The 17741-nt window shown below is 42.9% G+C and overlaps 2 protein-coding genes across 4 annotated transcripts in view; one reads left to right on the top strand and one right to left on the bottom strand.

Annotated features, from left to right (window-relative positions):
• The window catches only part of ski (SKI proto-oncogene), a 165235-nt gene that overhangs the window by 8564 nt on the left and 138930 nt on the right, over nt 1-17741 (bottom strand). Inside the window, exons 3-7 of one of the 2 annotated variants that reach the window (XM_062965805.1) lie at nt 9693-9815; nt 7825-7940; nt 7353-7648; nt 5658-5968; nt 2495-2725 (exon numbers count right to left, since the gene is read on the bottom strand). In XM_062965805.1, coding sequence (XP_062821875.1) covers nt 2495-2725; nt 5658-5968; nt 7353-7648; nt 7825-7940; nt 9693-9815 — 1077 coding nt within the window. The remainder of the gene's footprint in view (nt 1-2494; nt 2726-5657; nt 5969-7352; nt 7649-7824; nt 7941-9692; nt 9816-17741) is intronic. The other variant, XM_062965806.1, reaches the window with a different exon arrangement.
• The window catches only part of LOC134294500 (uncharacterized), an 83683-nt gene that overhangs the window by 32844 nt on the left and 33098 nt on the right, over nt 1-17741 (top strand). The window lies entirely within an intron of this gene.

The following is a 17741-nucleotide window of genomic DNA, read 5'->3' as shown; positions in this document are numbered from 1 at the left end:
AAAGCCTTGTAGGTCTTTAATCTAGAAAAGATGACCAACAAGAGTCACAATAACATCAGGAACCCTAATCATGGTGATAGGAAAGCCTTGTAGGTCTTTAATCTAGAAAAGATGATCAACAAGAATGACAATAACATCAGGAACCCTAATCATGGTGATAGGAAAGCCTTGTAGGTCTTTAATCTAGAAAAGATGACCAACAAGAGTCACAATAACATCAGGAACCCTATTTGTGGTGATAGGAAAGCCTTGTAAGTCTTCAATCTAGAAAAGATGATCAACAAGAGTGACAATAACATCAGGAACCCTAATCATGGTGATAGGAAAGCCTTGTAGGTCTTCAATCTAGAAAAGATGACCCACAAGAGACACAATAACATCAGGAACCCTATTTGTGGTGATAGGAAAGCCTTGTAGGTCTTCAATCTAGAAAAGATGACGCACAAGAGACACAATAACATCAGGAACCCTAATCGCAGTGACAGGAAAGCCTTGTAGGTCTTTAGTCAAGAAAAGATGCCCAACAACGAGTCACAATAACATCAAGAACCCTAATCGTGGCGATAGGAAAGCCTTGTAGGTTTTCAACTGAGAAAAGATGCCCAACAACAAGAGTCACAATAAGGTGGATCTTAGAGAAAGGCGGGGTATAAATCCAATAACTAACTATCACTTCAGAACCGAAATCCTGATGAATGGGAACAATGGTTTCAGACGTACCTGGGCATGCATTTCTTCTGACCTTATTCCAGACTCATACTTTCTTGGTGCTATGCCTCAAGGCATGCAGATGAGCTCTGGGTTTTACTAAATTAGAAAGCAAGGTGATGGATATCTCACTTCTAAACACACATTTCCTGTGTTAACACACCAGCTGGAACCTAAAGCAGAACGTCTCCTCACACGATACAAGGAAACAAGAGTTCTGCAACGTACATACTGACAACAGGATAAAGAAAGAAACAAAAAAATCCAGATGTGAAATCCCTGTGGCAAACCAAGGAGGCTGCGACGGTGAGCCTGCAAACCCCGCTGGTCGGAAGTCAAAGAATGTCAAGATTGTGGCGCGTTCCCAGCCTCAACCACAAACCCTTCGGCGGGAGTGGAAATCCACGAAACTCCGAATCTGATTCTGTTTAGTCTGGGAACGTCTTATCGGCCAGATGCTCGTGATACTAAAGGGGAGGAAATCGGCATCATTTCCTGCTTCTGCTCTCCTCCGTTTGGCAGGCTTCCCAAAAGGGGATTGTTGGGCCGCTCCCCTTCCTGTCAACGAGACGAAGAAGAGCAGCGTTCGCGAAGGAAAGTCTCAAGAGTCAATCTCTAAGTATAGCTGGGAAAGAGCCAGCCTAAGGAACCGCTTCCACGCAACACTTCGATATTTCACAAATAAAAACAGTAACAAACGTGGCCAAGAAACACTGAAGTGTGGGAAGGACGGCAAATGTTCTTCATGAGGAAAAACATGACAGTGGGGAACTAGTCATGGGCCCGGTTACTATCTCATTGGTTTAATCGTGTTTTTGTACCATCAGTGAAACTAAAGGAAAGTGGGAACGATCACTATTTGGTCAGCTGATTTTTGGCGCTCGGCGCCTCTCACTTGGCGCTTGGTGCTCGGCGCTCAGCTCCAGGCCCTGGAAGGCGCTGGCACTTTGCCACCAGTGGGGTGAAAATATTTGTTTTTTCAGAGCTTTGACGAAAAAGCTCATTCAGAAAGGCTCCCATTTTCGAGAGAGGCGTTTGAAAACAAAATCGGGGCCTTACGAATGAAACAAACAGGAATGGATCATGATTCTATACAAATGCACAAGACTACTCTCAACTAGAACCGAGTCAATGAACCAATTTATGAATGAGAATGAAACCAACAGGAATGGATCGTGATTCTACACAAATGCACAAGACTACTCTCAACTAGAACCGAGTCAATGAATCAGTTTACGAATGAAAATGAAACCAACAGGAATGGATAGTGATTCTATACAAATGCACAAGACTACTCTCAACTAGAACCGAGTCAATGAATCAGTTTACAAATGAAAATGAAACCAACAGGAATGGATCGTGATTCTATACAAATGCACAAGACTACGCTCAACTAGAACCGAGTCAATGAATCAGTTTACGAATGAGAATTAAACAAACAGGAATGGATCGTGATTCTATACAAATGCACAAGACTACTCTCAACTAGAACCGAGTCAATGAATCAGTTTACGAATGAGAATGAAACCAACAGGAATGGATCGTGATTCTATACAAATGCACAAGACTACTCTCAACTAGAACAGAGTCAATGAATCAGTTTACGAATGAGAATGAAACCAACAGGAATGGATCGTGATTCTATACAAATGCACAAGACTACTCTCAACTAGAACCGAGTCAGTGAATCAATTAACAAATGAGAAGCCAACTTCCTTGTAAATTCCACTGATTTAAACTCTAGGGTCAAAACACTTCTGAAGACCTCGTTGTGCTTTGTGCTCACCTGAGCAGAGTATTTGGCTCGCAGCCGTCCCGCTTCGCAGCCCTTGTCGCACACCCGGACCTGTTTGGCTTGCTCCAGCTCCCGCTTTAGTCGTATCCGCGACTCGTTGGCCTCCTTCATTTTCTTTTCGTTCTCGGCTCGGAGACGCTCAATCTCCTTCCTCAGGTTACGCTTGGCCTCGGTCGCTTCCCGCAGCTTCTCCTTCTTGGCCACGCGGAGGAACTCCAGCTCCTGGAGCAAAGCAAGACAAGGCCTCCAGAAGTAAGGCAAGGAACAGGATACTTCTATAAAGTAATGAATGACCATCTGAGCTGAGATTTCTAAAAGATAAGTGTTGGAGTTCAACCCCACACTGCCCAAGTCTCCAGTCCTCAATGAGGAGTAGATGGGGTTAGTTTGAGTTGTTTACTATTAAGAAATGCAGTTATTATTTTTGTAAATAAACATTTCATGATTATAAAGACAGAACTCTGGATCTTTGCCTCCTAAGCTCTAAATTCTTTACAGCCACATGGCACTTCACACTCTGTTTGCTGTGAGCTGAATGCTCAACTATAAGTATCCAGTTTTAGTATCTTTGCCTCCTAAGCTCCAAATTCTTCACAGCCACATGGCACTTCATGCTCTGTTTGCTGTGAGCTCAATGCTCAACTATAAGTATCCGTTATTGTATCTTTGCCTCCTACACTCTAAATTCTTTACAGCCACATGGCACTTCACGCTCTGCTAGCTGTGAGTTGAATGCTCAACTATAAGTATCCTGTTTTTGTATCTGCCTCCTAAGCTCTAAATTCTTCACAGCCACATGACACTTCGTGCTGCTTGCTGTGAGCTGAATGCTCAACTCTAAGTATCCCGTTCTTTCATATTTTGGATGCTCTGCTGTTTTGGGGTAGTTTTCCCTACCACACAGAAAATAATCCAGCTTGAACTGCATTATAATGGTCAGTGTAGACTCATATAAGGCAGACTGAACCACACTGAACTGGATCACAAGGACTGGCTGAGATCTAAAAGGGGTTAAATGGAGAGCAGCAGCACATCTTTTCCTTCTCCTCCGCCCTTTTCCCATCTCTAGATGCAGGCCTTCCTTTGTTAAGTAACACGCTGCACCAGGGGTCATGGGAAGCCTGGGCTCCGGTTTCCGAGCCAGAACATATTATTCCAGCTTGTGTTCTGTCTCTCGGCCAAGCTACACACACATCTCCCCCAACCGACAACAAAACCAGTGGACTCTAGGGGCAGACATGCGCTCGCGTTCCCAATCCATGAGTTTCAGTGGCCTATGTTTTGTATCTCAAAACTGGGAAACTGGAGCCATTTTTTTGGAATCAACAGGTCAAATATATCCAGAAACAGGGCTAACATTGTGTTACTTGCTTTTCTAAGATGTTAAGTTTTTAAAAAGTTTGCATTACTTGTGCCAATAGTTTTATCTAAAATATTCGAATGCTTATATTACATCCGAAGGTGGAGCTTTCTTAACGGTGTGTTGTGACACATAGGTGTGTCGAGCAAATGTAATGAGAAATATCAAAAATCTATATTTTCTTATACTCGAGTATAAGCTGGGTTTTTCAGCCCTGTCGAGTGAGGGTCCTGGCTGGCTTATACTCAAATATATACGGTATTTTACTCTTTATTATTGTTATTACATTTATTCTTTTACTCTGTTATTGTTACATTTATTATTTGACTCTGTTGTTGTTACATTTATTATTTTACTCTATTGTTGTTACATTTATTATTTTACTCTGTTACTGTTATTATTTATTATTTTACTCTTATTGTTACATTATTTTACTCTGTTGTTACGTTTATTATTTTACTCTATTGTTGTTACATTTATTATTTTACTCTGTTATTGTTACATTTATTATTTTATTCTTGTTTTTACATTTATTATTTTACTCTGTTATTGTTACATTTATTATTTTACTCTGTTGCTGTTACATTTATTATTTAGAGCTTAGGAGGCAAAGATACAAAAACGGGATACTTATAGTTGAGCATTCAGATCACAGCAAGCAGACTGTGATGTGTCATGTGGCTGTAAAGAATTTAGAGCTGTTACTGTTACATTTATTATTTTACTCTGTTGTTGTTACATTATTTTACTCTGTTGTTGTTACATTATTTTACTCTGTTGTTACATTTATTATTTAGAGCTTAGGAGGCAAAGATACAAAAACGGGATACTTATAGTTGAGCATTCAGCTCACAGCAAGCAGTCTGTGATGTGTCACGTGGCTGTAAAGAGTTTTGAGCTGTTATTGTTCCATTTATTATTTTACTCCGTTGTTGTTACATTATTTTACTCTGTTGTTACATTTATTATTTAGAGCTCAGGAGGCAAAGATACAAAAATGAGATACTTATAGTTGAGCATTCAGCTCATAGCAAGCAGACTTTGATGTGTCATGTGGCTGTAAAGGATTTAGAGCTGTTATTGTTACGTTTATTATTTTACTCTGTTGTTGTTACATTATTTTACTCTGTTGTTACATTTATTATTTAGAGCTCAGGAGGCAAAGATACAAAAATGAGATACTTATAGTTGAGCATTCAGCTCATAGCAAGCAGACTTTGATGTGTCATGTGGCTGTAAAGGATTTAGAGCTGTTATTGTTACGTTTATTATTTTACTCTGTTGTTGTTACATTATTTTACTCTGTTGTTACATTTATTATTTAGAGCTTAGGAGGGAAAGATACAAAAACGAGATACTTATAGTTGAGCATTCAGCTCACAGCAAGCAGACTGTGATGTGTCATGTGGCTGTAAAGGATTTAGAGCTGTTATTGTTACATTTATTATTTTACTCTGTTGTTGTTACATTATTTTACTCTGTTGTTACATTTATTATTTAGAGCTCAGGAGGCAAAGATACAAAAACGAGATACTTATAGTTGAGCATTCAGCTCACAGCAAGCAGACTGTGATGTGTCATGTAGCTATAAAGAATTTAGAGCTGTTATTGTTATGTTTATTATTTTACTCTGTTATTGTTATTATTATATTTATTACTTTACTCTTCTATTATTATTACATTTATTATAATTATTGGAAGGATACGTAAGCACATTTACAATGAAGAAGGTTAGAATAAAGACTTAATCAGAAGCTGCCCTTGTATGTATGTATGTAAGAGTCCCGTCCTCACCTGGTGTAAGCTTCGCTTGGCCTGCAAGGCCGCGTTGAGCTTCTCCTCCTGCTTGACTCTCATCTTCACCACTTCGTGGAGGAACTTCTCTTTGGCTTCTTTGGTGTCCAGGCCGCTGTCCAAGGCCTGCCGGAGGTGCTCCAGCTCGGCTTCCAGCCCGCTGGCCCCGCTCTGGGGCTCAACGTGGCCGGCGGTGGCGTCGAACGTGCTGCAGACGGCGGGCGGAGCGGGCATGCCGGGCGAACTCATGTCCTTGGCGGAGCTCGACGACGTGAAGGACGGGGAGGAGAGCGAAGACAGGGAGGAGGTGACTGGAAAATACAAACACAGAGAGGGCAGAAGTCCCCGCCATCAGAAACTGCTGAAAATAAAGAACGAAATCATCTTGCACAAAACACTCAGCAAATAATGATCTCCGACTTATTGCCGGGCTTTAGCACAGCAGGTAAAAACACCAGCTGCGATAAATCCTGTCAATCAAAAGGTTGACAAGTTCGAAGCCCGGGTCAGGGTGAGCTCCTGGCCTTTAGCCCCGCTTCCGCCTACCTAGCGGTTCGAAAGCAAAATGTGAACAAAGCTAGAGATTGAGTGACAACAAGCCTATATTTCTGACTTCAACTATTGCATCTTGGTGTGTGCTGTGTGTATTGAGATCTCTCTCTACTTGTGTGTCAGGAGAGATGTCGTTCTTGGAGATTTTTCCCTCTCTTTGAAACCCTGGAAGTAGCTAGGACTGAGTTATGAAGAAATGTCGATATTGTTTTTGTAAATAGATCTTTTATGATTTTAAAGTCAGAATTCTGCATGTTTGCCTCCTAAGCTCTAAATTCTGCCACATGACACGTCATGCTCTGCTTGCTGTGAGCTGAATGCTCAACTATAAGTATCCCATTTTTATATCTTTGCCTCCTAAGCTCTAAATTCTTTACAGCCACATGGCACTTCATGCTCTGCTTGCTGTGAGCTGGATACTCAACTATAAGTATCCCGTTTTTGTATCTTTCCCTCCTAAGCTCTAAATTCTATACAGCCACATGACATGTCACACTCTGCTAGCTGTGAGCTGAATGCTCAACTATAAGTATCCCGTTTTAGTATCTTTGCCTCCTAAGCTCTAAATTCTTTACAGCCACATGGCACTTCACGCTCTGCTTGCCGTGAGCTGAATGCTCAACTATAAGTATCTCATTTTTGTATCTTTGCCTCCTAAGCTCTAACTTCTTTACAGCCACATGAGACGTCACGCTCTGCTTGCTGTGAGCTGAATGCTTAACTATAAGTATCCCGTTTTAATATCTTTGCCTACTAAGCTCTAAATTCTTTACAGCCACATGGCATTTCACGCTCTGCTTGCTGTGAGCTGAATTCTCAACTATAAGTATCCTGTTTTTGTATCTTTGCCTCCTAAGCTCTAAATTCTTTACAGCCACATGGCACTTCACACTCTGCTTGCTGTGAGCGGAATGCTCAACTATAAGTATCCCATTTTTGTATCTTTGCCTCCTAAGTTCTAGATTCTTTACAGCCACATGGCACTTCACGCTCTGCTTGCTGTGAGCTGAATGCTCAACTATATGTATCCTGTGTTTTACATATTTTGTGCGCTCTGCTATATTTTGGGTATAGCAGAAAATCCTAACACAGCCAACCTCCACAAAGGAACGAGAGAAAGGAGAAATGAAGTGGGTAACTCACACTTACATTCTTCTCGCGTTTCGACTTCGATCTCTGCTTCCGACTCCTTGTCCTCTTCTGCGGCGGGGACAGGGGCGGCGGGGGGTGGGACAACCGTGGTGGGCGCGGGTTCGGGAACGGTGGGGGTTTCGGAGACATGTTTCCTTTTCCTTGGCTGCGGAGGGCTGTTCAGTGGCTCGTTGTTCCGTGACGCTATTGTGGCACATGGGGGGTTGCTGATGATCTTTGGGTGAGGATGAGGGGCAAGAGCCACGTTGGGTGCAATGGCATTCTCAAAACTCTTGTACGAATAGAAACTGAAACAAGAAAGAGAAGGGAAGAGTTGAGGGTGCTCATTGATTGCGGGCGAACTATACATCCCAGTACCTACAACTCCAAAATGTCTAGGACAACTCCCCTCGAATATCGGATATCAGATATATCGGATATGAATTTTTTTCTCGGTCATGGGGATTCTGTGACTCCGGCTCACCTGTCTCGGATCAATGCGGGGATGTGACTCGAAAGTTCCTTCTCGTTTGCCGAAACCGCAGGGGACCAGGGTCGGAATGCAGAGAGACGCTGCCGCGGGTTTATGCAACCCACATTCTAGCAGAAAGGAAGGAAGAGAAAGAGGCAGAAGAGAGTGAGTGGGAAATTCGTACAAAGAAGCAGAGAACTAAACAGTTCGAGAGAGATAGGTTAGAGAACAGGAGGGAGCCTGAGTCCCCATGAAAGAGCCAAATAATAATAATAATAATAATAATAATAATAATAATAATAATAATAGACAAACAGTCGTCGATGAATTCTCCCAACTCAGGAGAAATGTCCCGCAAGACCAGCCATAATAGTAATAATAGTAATAATAATAATAATAATAATAATAATAATAATAATAATAGACAGTCATCAATAAATTCTCCCATCTCAGGAGAAGTGTCCCGCATGACCAGCCATAATAATAATAATAATAATAATAATAGACAAATAGTCGTCGATAAATTCTCCAATCTCAGGAGAAGTGTCCCGCATGACCACCTATAATAATAATAATAATGATGATAATGATAATAATAATAGACAAACAGTCGTCAATAAATTCTCCCATCTCAGAAGTGTCCCGCATGACCAGCCATAATAATAATAATAATAATAATAGACAAACAGTCGTCAATAAATTCTCCCATCTCAGGAGAAGTTTCCCGCATGACCAGCCATAATCATCATCATCATCATCATCATCATCATCATCATCATCATCATCATCATCAAACAGTCGTCAACAAATTCTCCCATCTCAGGAGAAGTGTCCCGCATGACCAGCCATAATAATAATAATGATGATGATGATAATAATAATAATAATAATAATAGACAAACAGTTGTCAATAAATTATCCCATCTCAGGAGAAGTGTCCCACAAGACCAGCCATAATAATAATAATAATAATAATAATAATAATAATAATAATAATAGACAAACAGTTGTCAATAAATTCTCCCATCTCAGAAGTGTCCCACATGACCAGCCATCATAATAACAATAATAATAGACAAACAGTCGTCAATAAATTCACCCATTTCAGGAGAAGTGTCCCGCATGACCAGCCATAATAATAATAATAATAATAATAATAATAATAATAATAATAAACGAACAGTCATCAACAAATTCTCCCATCTCAGGAGAAGTATGTTGTCCAGGATAATTATACATACTATAATAATAATATTAAATATAATAATACTATCTGAAATTAGTTGTCACTGCGAGGAATTTTGCCACGATGAGGATCACTTGTCCTCTAAAAAATATCTCACAATCCCCAGCGACGAATGGTTTAGTTATTATTATTGTCCTGGTTTTAATTCTGTTGATGTGTTTTATTGTTTTATGTAGTTATAATGTTTTGAATTGATTGTTTTGTGTTTTAACTTGTGTTGTTGGGCTTGTCCCCATGTGAGCTGTCCCGAGTCCCTTTGGGGAGATGGAGGCGGGATACAAAAATAAAGTTGTTGTTGTTGTTGTTGTTGTTGTTGTTGTTGTTATAGCTGGTCATGTAGGACAGAATTAGATATAAATGTTGCCTACATTGCACTGTGTAATAAAATGTGTTCTATTGTTTCTATTTCCTTTCCCTCACAGGGGCATAGTCTAATTGTTAATTGTTTCGGTCCATACATGTTAATGAAACAGTTATGTCTTTAATAGTAAATTTGATACCGGAAGCAACAACGGTAACATGGGAATAAAAATTAGCAAAACAGGCGAGCGTATTTCAGAGAATCTTTTACTCAGAACTTGCAACATATCAATTGGGGTCTGAACCTAGGAGCAGATCTTTTACGTAAACTCACCTTGCTGGATGGAGTGGACAAGGACCGTAACCAATTGGACTGTTTCTCTTTGTCACCGACTATCGGAGACTGCAAGGAGTCATCTGTTTTGGGTTTCTTGGGTGCGGGAGGATCACAGGGGACCTGTAATGAAAAAGATGATTTTTTAAAATATGTTTTGAGTCCATTAATTACATTTTCAAGCAAAGATGAAGATGATATTTTAAAAAATCGATTAGTAGGAAGCCCACAATTTAAGCAGACAATGAACAGCTTGCGTCACAACACATGTGTCAGCTGCAAGTTGCTTCTGGTGTGAGAGAATTGGCTGTCTGCAGAGACATTGCCCGGGGGTCATCCGGATGCGTGACCATCCTCCTGGGATGCTTCTCTCACGTCCCTGCAAGCTAGAGCTGACAGACAGGAACTCACCCCCATCTCATGGATTTGAACCACCAACCTTGAGGTCAGCAACTCAATCTTCAGGGCAGCACTTCATAATGACTCTTTCGGGAGTCGATTTCCTTTCCTGGGAGTAGATGTTCCTCCCGTCCTGTTGTCCGGAGTGGTACCTATTGATCTACTCACATTCTGGGGGTTGGAGCTCATCTCCATTTCTAAGCCGAAGAGCCGGCGTTGTCCGTAGACACCTCCAAGGTCATGTGGCTAAAGCATGACTGCATGGAGTGCTATCACCTTCCCACCAGAGCCGTACCTATTGATCTACTAGCATTTGCATATTTCCGAACAGATAGATTGACAGAAGCTGGGGCTACCAGTGGGAGCTCACCCCACTACCCAGACTGCATGGAATGCTATCACCTTCCCACCAGAACCTTACCTATTGATCTACTTGCATTTGCATATTTCCGAACAGATAGATTGGCACAAGCTGGGGCTACCAGTGGGAGCTCACCCCACTACCCAGATTCGAACCACCGACCTTTCGGTCAGCAAGTTCAGCTGCTCTGTGGTTTAATCTGCTGCACCACCAGGGGCTCATCCTGTGTGTATGTGTGTATATAAATTATATATATATATATGAACGAGTTTTCGATCATCACAGTTGATAGATCATTTGCAGCCAGTGATGGGAAAAATGTTCCAAATCCCACAACGGCTTTTTAAGAGATTGATTTCCATCCATCTCATTTCTTTCCAGCCCGTTTTCTCCCCTCGTTCTTTCTGGAAGACGGTTACGTCGTTCACATTTGGGAAAATCCAAATGCACTTTGACTTTCCCCGGCAACAGACGTTTCAATACCGAGGAACGGTTTCCCGGTCATCGTAATTTGATTACCTTCCGAGCGATATATAATACGCACGCTCTATCTGCAAAGGGGAGAAATGCGACTCTCAAACGTGCAAATATTTTGTAAAACCACTCTCGAATCATTCGGTCGGATCGGTCTCCGACGTTGTCCGAACTGGATTACAGAAAGGTGTGTTTTTAAGACTGTGGTTCTGGCTCGGAAAGATTATTTTAGCCGAGCACAGGGCAGACTTTGTTATTCTGTTTGCAGTGGTTGTTATGCCGATGACTTCACTACGCCGCAGCTGCAGCGGATTCTGGTGGCCTCCTGCCAAGTCCTGCTTTGCTTTTTCCACAAGTCGCTCGGCTCAGCCTATAAATCACCCGCAAGCATTGGCCGCCTAGAACCTCTTCCCCTCCGGGACGCGAGGAGATAAATCTGAGAGCCCTGACGTCCCTTCTCAAACAGACGGGTACCTATTGGTTGAATCGGACTCGAAAAAAGCAAGGTCCGAAAGCCAGCCAGCACAAACAAGACCACTGGGAAGAAAGAAGGGAGTGGGTTGCGTGACCTCATCCCCGCCGGAGCACAAAAAAGGTTCCTTCTTCTCTCTTGCTCCGCTTTCCCTCCTCCGGAGCAGAGAGGTGTTGTAGTTATTTCAAGACATGACGAGCTCGGAAAAATCACCTTTTGAACTACAACTCCTGCAGTGGCCTATACTAGGGATCCTTGACAATGCCATCCAGAAAGAGTAACTTGTCCTAGGGATATGTCTGCTGAACTCTAGAGCAGTGGTCTGTGGACCACCAGTGGTCCCCAAGACCTAAAACATGGCCCACAGCCTCACCATTACTACACCATTACAACGAGAGTGACTACTCTCACAAAACTCTCTTACAGTGCCGAGGTTGACTATCCACGAAAGACACGACAACAAGCTTCACTAGTCCAGTGGTTCCCAACCTGTGGTCCGTGGACCACCAGTGGTCCCCAAGACCTAAAATATGGTCCGTGGCCTCATCATTACAACGAGAGTAACTACTCTCGCGAAACTCTCTTACAGTGCCGAAGCAACTGGGATGTCGGGACGGGAAAGGTTGACTATCCACAAAAGACACGACAACAAGCCTCCTGACTGCTGCTTCACTATTCCAGTGGTTCCCAACCTGTGGTCCGTGGACCACCAGTGACCCCCAAGGCCTAAAACATGGCCCATCGCCTCACCATTACTACACCATTACAACGAGAGTGACTACTCTCGCAAAACTCTCTTACAGTGCCGAGGTTGACTATCCACAAAAGACACGACAAAAAGCCTCCTGACTGCTGCTTCACTAGTCCAGTGGTTCCCAACCTGTGGTCCGTGGACCACCAGTGGTCCCCAAGACCTAAAACATGGCCCACGGCCTCACCATTACTACACCGTTACAACGAGAGTGATTAGTCTCGCGAAACTCTCTTACAGTGCCAAGGCAACTGGGATGTCGGGACGGGAAAGGTTGACTATCCACGAAAGACACGACAACAAGCCTCCTGACTGCTGCTTCACGAGTCCAGTGGCTCCCAACCTGTGGTCTGTGGACCACCAGTGGCCCCCAAGACCTAAAACATGGCCCACGGCCTCATCATTACTACACCGTTGCAACGAGAGTGATTAGTCTCGCGAAACTCTCTTACAGTGCCAAGGCGACTGGGATGTCGGGACGGGAAAGGTTGACTATCCACGAAAGACACGACAACAAGCCTCCTGACTGCTGCTTCACGAGTCCAGTGGTTCCCAACCTGTGGTCCGTGGACCACCAGTGGTCCCCAAGACCTAAAACATGGCCCACGGCCTCACCATTACAACGAGAGTGACTACTCTCGCAAAACTCTCTTACAGTGCCGAGGTTGACTATCCACGAAAGACACGACAACAAGCCTCCTGACTGCTGCTTCACGAGTCCAGTGGCTCCCAACCTGTGGTCTGTGGACCACCAGTGGCCCCCAAGACCTAAAACATGGCCCACGGCCTCACCATTACTACACCGTTACAACGAGAGTGATTAGTCTCGCGAAACTCTCTTACAGTGCCAAGGCGACTGGGATGTCGGGACGGGAAAGGTTGACTATCCACGAAAGACACGACAACAAGCCTCCTGACTGCTGCTTCACGAGTCCAGTGGTTCCCAACCTGTGGTCCGTGGACCACCAGTGGTCCCCAAGACCTAAAACATGGCCCACGGCCTCACCATTACAACGAGAGTGACTACTCTCGCAAAACTCTCTTACAGTGCCGAGGTTGACTATCCATGAAAGACACGACAACAAGCCTCCTGACTGCTGCTTCACTAGTCCAGTAGTTCCCAACCTGTGGTCCGTGGACCACCAGTGGTTCCCAAAACCTAAAATATGGTCCGTGGCCTCATCATTACTACACCATTACGAAAGTGACTACTCTCACGAAACTCTCTTACAGTGCCGAGGTTGAAAATGTTGACCATTTCCACTCCCTTGGCAGCCACCTCTCTACAGAAGTCAACATTGACACTGAAATACAAGCCTGAGCTCTGCAAGTGCAGCATTTTTCCATATGAAGCAGAGAGTGTTTGATGACTGGGACATCCGTAGAAATACCAAGGTGCTTGTTTATAAAGCCATTGTCCTCCCAACGCCTTTCTACACCTGCGAAACATGGACGGTCTACAGACGACACTGAAATACAACACTGCCTGAGCTCTGCAAGTGCAGTAGTTTTCTGAATGAAGCAGAGAGTGTTTGATGACCGGGACATCCGTAGAGATACCAAGGTGTTTGTTTATAAAGCCATTGTCCTCCCAACCCTGCTCTACGCCTGCGAAACATGGACGGTCTACAGACAACACTGAAATACAACACCGCCTGAGCTCTGCAAGTGCAGCGTTTTTCTGAATGAAGCAAAGAGAGTTTGAGGGACATCTGCAAGGATACCAAGAATGGAAAACGGAAAGTTAGTGGACAGGAAATGATGAGCTTAAAGCTAAACTTAAAAACCTTAAGAATTTGGAAGCATCTAACTGGAGGTCAGCTGTGACCAGCACTGCTGTAGAATTTGAAGAGGCATGAATGAAGGGCGAAAGGGAGAAACATGTCAAGAGGAAGGCATGTCAAGCCAACCCTGCCCGGGACCACCTTCCACTTGGAAACTTAGAAGAACATGTGGGTCAAGAATAGGACTCCACAGTCACCTACGTATCCACCACTGAGACACTACACTTGGCAGGCCATCATACTCGGACGAGGAGGTGGGCAATGGCAGCGGTGGTGAAGGCAAAGAGAGGCTCCTTCTGCTTTAGCAGTTTGTGCAAAAGGAGGTGACGGCATCGGAATGATATTTGGCAAGCAGCAACCGGTCCCACCTCTCTCCACCGGAGCGGCCAAGTTCGGCAGGGAGGAGACCTGGAAGGGAAGGCCCGAGAAGCAGGTGCTTCAGCTCCGTCCAGAGACACCTTGCCACGCTTGGTGTCTCCGAACTCTCGTTCCTTCCCTTCTCTTTTGTGCAGAATAGAGACATAGCTATAGCAGTTGCACAGGCCATCTCTTTGACTTGAAACATTGCACTATATTCCTCTGCCCGAAATCATCTTAGAATATAACATTGTATTTTAGTTCTAGTGGTCCCTCCAGGCCATCCTCTCCTCCATCCCAGTGGTCTTTTTTTTCCCTCTTTCTTTGCAGATTCATGTTATTTGAGTGATTATATTCCTTCTGCTTATGTGATTGTTTTAGTCAATTGTTATGTTTTGTTTTTGTTTTTAATTCTTATAGCGTTTTATAGTGTTTTCAGTGTTTTATTGTACAATGTTTTATGCTGATTTTATATTGGAAACCGCCCTGAGTCCCTTTCGGGAGAGAGGGCGGTATACAAATAAACTTTTACTTACTTACTTACTTACTTACAACAATGGAGTGTTTGGAATGGGGAAGGTGAAACAACACATTGGATGAGGCGAGCAAACAAACAGCTATGAGCAAAGTGCCAAATCCTTGAAAATATTATTCTCTCTTATTTTTTATCAACTTGTGAAGAGCCTTCGAATGATGGGCCACCAAGAGACTAACAACCATCATGTCAGACTACACAGAGAAGCCATTCAAATCCACAAGCTTGTCTGTTCTCAAAGTCTGTGTTTCAGGCGGATTAGGAATCAGTTGGTTTTCCCTGTAATAGGCAGTAAGACCACCTAAAGCTTCATAGAGCTTCTGTTCAACTATTTCAAAGCTCTCTGCTTGAGCAGTGATGGCACAATCGTCAGCATAGATGAAACTCTGTCCCTTCTGGCAGAGGCTGGTCTGTGTTTTAGATGGATTAGGAATTAGCTGGTTTTCCCTGTAATAGGCAGTAAGAGCACCTAAAGCTTCTGCAAGGCTGATTCTCTCACCCTAGATAAATTGTGAGACTTGGCCATGTTCCAGAAGCATTCTCTCCTGATGTTTCACCCACATCTTTAGCAGGCATCCTCAGAGACACCTCAACCTCAGGGATGGGCTGTGGTGTAGCTGGTTAGTAGCCAGGACAATAAATCACTACTGAGATCGAAGCACGGGTCGGGTTAAGCTCCCGACAATCTTGCTCGACCTAAGCAGTAGGAAATTTCGGTACCGCTTTATGCGGGGAGGCTAATTTAACTAATGTACAACACCATAAAATTGCCAGCAGTGCATGGAAAGGAATGAGGAAATACTACCATCAAGGACTCGGTGTTACAAGTGGACGGTGAAATCGAGCATACTCTCATGAAGCTGGTAGTTGGAAAATGTTAAATTGCCTCTGTGTCTGTCTATATACAGTAGAGTCTCACTTATCCAACATAAACGGGCCAGCAGAATGTCGGATAAGCGAATATGTTGGATAATAAGGAGGGATTAAGGAAAAGCTTATTAAACATCAAATTAGGTTATGATTTTACAAATGAAGCACCCAAACATCATGTTATACAACAAATTTGACAGAAAAAGTTCAATATGCAGTAATGCTATGTAGTAATTACTGTATTTACAACTTTAGCACCAAAATATTACAATGTATTGAAAACATTGACTACAAAAATGCGTTGGATAATCCAGAACGTTGGATAAGTGAGTGTTGGATAAGTGAGACTCTACTGTATTTACAAATTTAGCACCAAAATATCACGATGTATTGAAAACACTGACTACAAAAATGTGTTGGATAATCCAGAACGTTGGATAAGCGAATGTTGAATAAGTGAGATTCTACTGTATGTCGTATGTCTAATGGCATCGAATGTTCGCCATGTATATGTGCATCGTGATCCGCCCTGAGTTCCCTTCGGGGTGAGAAAGAAGGGTGGAATATAAATACTATAAATAAATAAAATAAATGGGACTGAGCATGTTCAGACTCAAGACTCCATTTGTGACCTATGCAGCAATCCATTAAAACCTCCCTGCTCAAAACAACTCAATGGTGGTCTCATTGTTCTAAACGGGGGGACGATGTCTGTTGAAGTTTCTCCCCTTTGCTTTCAATCAAACATCAATAATAATAATAATAATAATAATAATAATGGCAAAAGAGCAATAATAGGTAAATGAATACGACGGGAGGGAACGTGGACGCTCAGCTGCTTCCATTCCAAGGATGGCACGGACTCTTGTGACTCCCGAGCGCCTTGCAACCCATGGAAACATCACATAATTAATTTCCAGGCATTCGTTACAAATCCGTCGACGTCTGACGGAAGGGACTCCCCAGAGTGAAAGCAACAGAGACAGACAGACACGGACACCCCGGGCGCACACTTGCGGCTTTGCAATCATCTGACCAACTGGGAGCAGGTGCCAGGATCCCGACCCACGATGTCTCCCCGGCTCAACTTTTCCGTAGCAACTGTGCAGTTAAAGAACGGAGCCAAACATACAGGAAAAAGAGACTGCCCAGAGGGATTTGGGCCGACCCATTCTGGGGATAACAGGCATTGTTGTCCGTATCCTTCAAGCACATATATACAACTTGGTAGAAAGACAAGACAGGAAGCCTCAGTAAGTACGCTGGTCACTTTAACCTCCAGAGGAGGGCAACAAAATGATCAAGGGTTTGGAGAACAATCCCTATGAGGAGCGGCTTAAAGAGCTGGGCACGTTTAGCCTGCAGAAGAGAAGGCGGAGAGGAGACATGACGAGGGCTGGGGATCAAGAAGGGAAGACATAGAGACTGCCCTGAAGACTAGGACGCGGAAGAATGGCTTCAAACTTCCACCTGAACATTAGGAAGAACTTCCTAATATAACAACAACAACAACATACTTTACTTATATTCCACAACAACAACAACATACTTTACTTATATTCCACTCAGAGTGGATTCTAGAATACATATAAGGCAAACATTTAATGCCATTATACAGTTAACAACAAAGACAGACATTACACAAACAGAGGCAAGGCTTCCCTCTTTTTTTCATCTCTGGCACCTAATAATAATAATAATAATAATCATCATCATCATCATCATCATCATCATCATCATCATCATCATCTTTATTTATATTCCACTCAGAGTGGATTACAGAATACATATAAGGCAAACATTTAATGCCGTTATACAGTTAACAACAAAGACAGACATTACACAAACAGAGGCAAGGCTTCCCTCTTTTCATCTCTGGCACCTAATAATAATAATAATAATAATAATAATAATAATAATAATAATAATAATAATATACTTTATTTATATTCCACTCAGAGTGGATTATAGAATACATATAAGGCAAACATTTAATGCCGTTATTCAGTTAACAACAAAGACAGACAGTACACAAACAAAGGCAAG

This window comes from Anolis carolinensis, unplaced genomic scaffold (assembly GCF_035594765.1).
Source record: "Anolis carolinensis isolate JA03-04 unplaced genomic scaffold, rAnoCar3.1.pri scaffold_15, whole genome shotgun sequence".
NCBI classification, from domain to species: domain Eukaryota; kingdom Metazoa; phylum Chordata; class Lepidosauria; order Squamata; family Dactyloidae; genus Anolis; species Anolis carolinensis.
The sequence above is the reverse complement of the archived record's forward strand: the minus strand, read 5'-3'. Positions and strand labels throughout refer to the sequence as shown.